The 5,000-nt window shown below is 44.3% G+C and overlaps 1 protein-coding gene across 1 annotated transcript in view; it reads right to left on the reverse strand.

Moving 5' to 3' along the window:
* Positions 1-1,576: 1,576 nt before the first annotated feature.
* The window catches only part of LOC106811099 (meiosis 1 arrest protein-like), a 21,080-nt gene continuing 17,656 nt past the window's right edge, over positions 1,577-5,000 (reverse strand). The window contains exons 9-12 of the mRNA XM_014814632.1: positions 4,503-4,604; positions 4,138-4,353; positions 2,768-2,896; positions 1,577-1,654 (exon numbers count right to left, since the gene is read on the reverse strand). Coding sequence (XP_014670118.1) covers positions 1,577-1,654; positions 2,768-2,896; positions 4,138-4,353; positions 4,503-4,604 — 525 coding nt within the window. The remainder of the gene's footprint in view (positions 1,655-2,767; positions 2,897-4,137; positions 4,354-4,502; positions 4,605-5,000) is intronic.

A 5,000-nucleotide genomic window follows, 5' to 3' on the forward strand; every position in this document is an offset into this window, starting at 1 on the left:
CTCTGCCATGCTAGAGATCATTGGTCTCATCAGGGGGCGCTAAGCCTGATGTAGAGTGTGCGGTTTTACCAGGGGGCGCCAAGCTTGATGTAGAGTGGTGCGGTTTTACCAGGGGGCGCCAAGCTTGATGTAGAGTGGTGCGGTTTTACCAGGGGGCGCCAAGCTTGATGTAGCATGGTGTGGTCTCACCAGGGGGTGACGAGCCTTGATGTAGAGAGTCATGGTCTCACTAGGGGGCGCTAAGCTTGATGTAGAGTGGTGCAGTCTCACCAAGGGGCGGCGAGCTTGATGTAGTGGTGCAGTCTCACAAGGGGGCGACGAGCTTGATGTAGAGAGTCATCGCGGCTCACTAGGGGCGTTAAGCTTGATGTAGAGTGTGTGCGTCTCACCAAGGGGCGGCGAGCTTGATGTAGAGAGTCATGTCTCACTAGGAGGCGCTAAGCTTGAATGTAGAGCGTCATGGTCTCACCAGCGGGGCGTACTAAACTTGCATGTGCAGAGTTATGGTTTCACTAGGGGGCGCTAAGCTTATGTAGAGATCATTGGTCTCACTAGGGGCGGCCTAAGCTTGTTGTAGAGCAGTCATTGGTCTCAACAGGGGCGCTAAGCTTGATGTAGAGAGTCATGATCTCACTAGGGGGCGCTAAGCTTGATGTAGAGAAGTCATGATCTCACCAGGGCGGCCGCCTAAGCTTGATGTAGAGAGTCATGGTCTCACCAGGGGGCGCTAAGCTTGATGTAGAGAGTTATGTGTTTCACTTGGGGCGCTAGCTTAATGTAGAGAGTGCATGGTCTCACTAGGGACGCTAAGCTTGTTGTAGAGAATCATGGTCCACCTGGGGTGACTAGCGCTTGATGTAGAGTGGTGCGGTCTCACCCAGAGGGAGACGAGCTTGATGTAGAGAGTCATGGTCTCTGACCAGGGGCGCTAAGCTTGTTGTAGAGAGTCATGGTTTCACCAGGGGGAGTCGAGTGCTGTGACGATAGGCGGCACTATGCTCGGACAGGTTGCTCCTAGACAAAAATTTCTACTGCAAAGATTTTTCATATCAATAACAATGAGGAAACACATGACAGGCAATTAATTTAGTACTTGATATAATATAATTTTTAACTTATTAAGAGCTTAAGAGCACATTTATGAAACGTAGTTATATTACAAATTTGTTTAGAATTGTTTTCCAATTTTAGGGTGTTATGTGACAGTATATGAACAAATACCTTAATTTCCTCCTAGCACTTCTACAGCCCGTCAGTGATTCTTCATAGAAATGTCAAAATCAAATCTAATGTATAAATAAACATGTATTATAATATATATATATATATATATATATATATATATTGTAACGCTTTCCCCTGTGGCGTGGTGGTTGATCAAGCCGTGATCGTTCCACAGGGGCGACACGTCGGGTCGTGCACCTCGACCGCCAGGCGCGTTCCGTTATGATCAACCAACGATAAAATAGAGCAGCAACACGGTATTAAAGGTACTCGGCTACGTACTGTAGCCGCTTTAATTGTGCTAGTAATCACAATATACAGTCGACATACGTGAGACTTCAGTGCTCTTACGTTATCCGAAGCTCGTGGCCGTGCCGCGCCTCTTGAGCGTCGTGCCTCTTCTTTCCTCCCTGGTTGGCTGGTGCTGACTCTGCGTGAGTGCAACGGCAGGGACTCTGACGGTGACGGTGACTCGGTCGTGCGAGTCGAGTCGAGTACTTAACAACGGTCATATGGCACCTTATATACTCGCTAGCCGTGATATGTCACGTGGTATAGAGGGCACACGTAAAACGTGCACGTGATCACGACGAGAAGCCAAACTAAGAAGCCAAAATCGTTACACCACGGAGGATTCAATGAAGCTGAAGCTGCGCGAGCACGCGCACACAGCAAGAAGCCAAACTAAGAAGCCAAATCGTTTACACCATATATATATATATATAGAGAGAGAGCACATTATTCTCTCACACTTTTTCTGCTTCTCCTCTTCCACTTTCTCAGCCCCTTCAAATCCGTCATTATCTACCGCGAATAACACTTACTTCGCTCTTCATCAGTCTTATCCTCCTTTCACCTCTCCCCTTCTTCACTCTCCTACCGTAGATAAAAAGTTTATGTCACGCTGTCCAACAGATTTCAGTTGCATGATCGTAAATTATTTCAGTATTTTGAAATAAAATTTCTTATTTGACATAGCTTAATATTTAATATAACCTTGATAAATCTTCTCATCTCATATGCTAACGCTACTGAACAAACTTATGGATAAGGAGATATAATAATCGACGGACGGACGTGGGACGTGTGACGTTATACATTTTCAAAATTTCTGGGGGGAGGACCCCCCATACCCCGCCTGTTTTTCACCCCCCCCCCTCTTCAAATCCTGGATCCGCCACTGATAGTATATCCAAGTAGAGGTTGAGTGCACACACACACGGATGCACATACGACGGACGGACGTGTGACGTTATACACTGCGTATTACGCTTACTAATCATAGCACGTTCATGAGAACGTGGGGCGTACTGGATAGGCATAACCAACTATAGTCTCACTGGAGCTAAAAGGTATGTATGTCACCCCCGCTATACTGTCAGAGAATACCACTAAGCTTAATTTAACTCTAGCACTACATCTAATATAATAGTATCCTCAAACCAAACCCTACCCTAAAGTAGTCCAGTAAATCCTTAGTTTTTGTATCCATGTTGACAGTGAATATGTTAGCATAGCTGAGTGTATAGAAACGCGTACGTACCTCTTTGCTGACGGGAAAAGGAGATTGCGCGGCGGTGGAGGGTAGGTTTGACTTCACAAGGCTCGCTGAGAGACTGCCATACAGACGTGATTGCACCAGCAACGGGTTGTAGATATCGAACTGATGAAGCTGCAAAGATAACTCGTATAATTTTATTGCTTTTTTAAATAAAATATTTTTCTCTTTTTTTTTCACTCCATTTTAAACCTATAGAATTTAGTCGTAGTTTCACCGCACATGGTTGAATCGCTGATGCTGCTACGTGGCCAAGTACGTGCATGGTCTGCTTGCAGGTTTTATCACGTTGTAGATGTTATTATGGGGCAGAGACATCGCCACGCGGATCACAGGCACTTGGAACGTCTCACTAACAAGAATAATGGTAAATAAACACGAAATGTATTTACTACCAAAGTCTTAATGTTTCTCTACTCTCCTTCGCCTATTATTGCCGATAACTTCCTGTAAATGCCGTTCAAATGCTCCTCTACAACACACAAGTACACCGCACGCACACCCTGTGCACAAACAACATGAATAATAGAGTAACTCTATACTCTATTACTCTAAACAACAAGAATAACTCTATTATTGAACGACATTTGCAGCAAGTTATTGACAACAATAGGCGAAGGAGAGTAGAGAAACATTAAGACTTTGGTAGTAAATATATTTCGTGTTTATTTACCTTTTTTATTGAAACGCTCCAAGTGCCTGTGACGCGGATAGGTATTTTGTCACGAAGTAGTGGCGTTTTACCACGGGACAGACGTTGTCGTGAGGTAGGTACTTTTTATTTCTGTCAGGAACAAAACTTTTCTAGCTGGTTAAATACTTAGCATATCTATAGAATCAGTGTTTGTAGAAAAGTATGATAAGAGTACGAGAAAAGGTTTTAATCGAATGCGTTTAAGATTGGAACCTTCGCAAACGCGTAAGCATTCAACGATAGAGGGGATTAGTATTCATAGAAAGGAACGTCATTATTTAATCAGTAATTGTTAATTGTTTCCACCTACAAAGTGTAGGAACTTAGTTTACCAATGAAAGTGAAGATCGCGCGAAGGAAATACATTCTATCTACCTATATAGCACTAACTACTTAATCTGGGTTTACACTACCGACTTTGTGTTGCCGAATTGGCGAATTGGACCAACTTCCCAACTATACAATCGACAATCGGCAGTGTAAACGCAAAAGTTCGGTCCGAACGGACAGCGACCGATAGCAACTAATTGGGAGATTAGAACATGTTCTATTTTCGCCAACTCGGAGTTGCCAAATTGCAAAATTGGTCCAACTCGCCAATTCGCCAACACAAAGTCAGTAGTGTAAACTTAGCTTTACTAGGACTACACAATCTGATCACCTTGTCAATGCTCTCTGCAACCGTTTGCTGGACATCGGTTGGTGGCTCCACTTGGCCTGCACACACCTCAGTGGGCAGCAGCAGCTCTCTAACAGCTACCGACTTCAGCAGCAGTGTTGGTCCTGGCGATGGTAGCAGCACAAAATGACCACTAGGTGCCACGATATTGGACGTAGCTTCTGTTTCCGGCGTTAAGCACGCCAGCAGTGCAAGCTTCTGTAACAGAAAACGTCCCCATTTTAAAACCTGACAGACAGAACGCTGCATTGCTTGCATGTGAAATAGGGAAGCTTTTAGGATTTTAGTTTTGCACGAGTGCATGTTTCTCTACTATAGTCAACTTGAGTATTTTCCAAAGCGGATACCTTTTCCTTCAATAAGCAGCAGAAAGCATTGAAGGTCTGCTGGTTGTCCTCCAGGTCATCCCAGTCCATCTTCCAACATGACGTGGCTTTTACTATCAGGGGCTATAGATGCAAGCAACGTACATAGCCATGATGAGAATGCTTAAATCTGAAGTGTAAAATCTCTTGTAGACCTTCAATCAAATACGTCTATCACTTGGCGCCCCCTGGTAAAACCGCACCACTCTACATCAAGCTTAGCGCCCCCTGGTGAGACCATGATCTCTACATCAAGCTTGCCGCCCCATGGAGAGACCACACCACTCTACATCAAGGTTAGCACCCCCTGGTGAGACCGCACCATTCTATGAGCCAGCACTCTCTGATTAAAGAAACTGCTAAGAGTAAAAGTATTTGTTCATTTACTAGTTTCTGCATCTCATGACACCCTGAAATTGAATATAATTAATGTATTAATATGGTATAATGGTTGCTCTTAAGCTTACATGTTTGATTAAT

Source organism: Priapulus caudatus, unplaced genomic scaffold (assembly GCF_000485595.1).
Source record: "Priapulus caudatus unplaced genomic scaffold, Priapulus_caudatus-5.0.1 Scaffold504, whole genome shotgun sequence".
Taxonomy (NCBI): domain Eukaryota; kingdom Metazoa; phylum Priapulida; class Priapulimorpha; order Priapulimorphida; family Priapulidae; genus Priapulus; species Priapulus caudatus.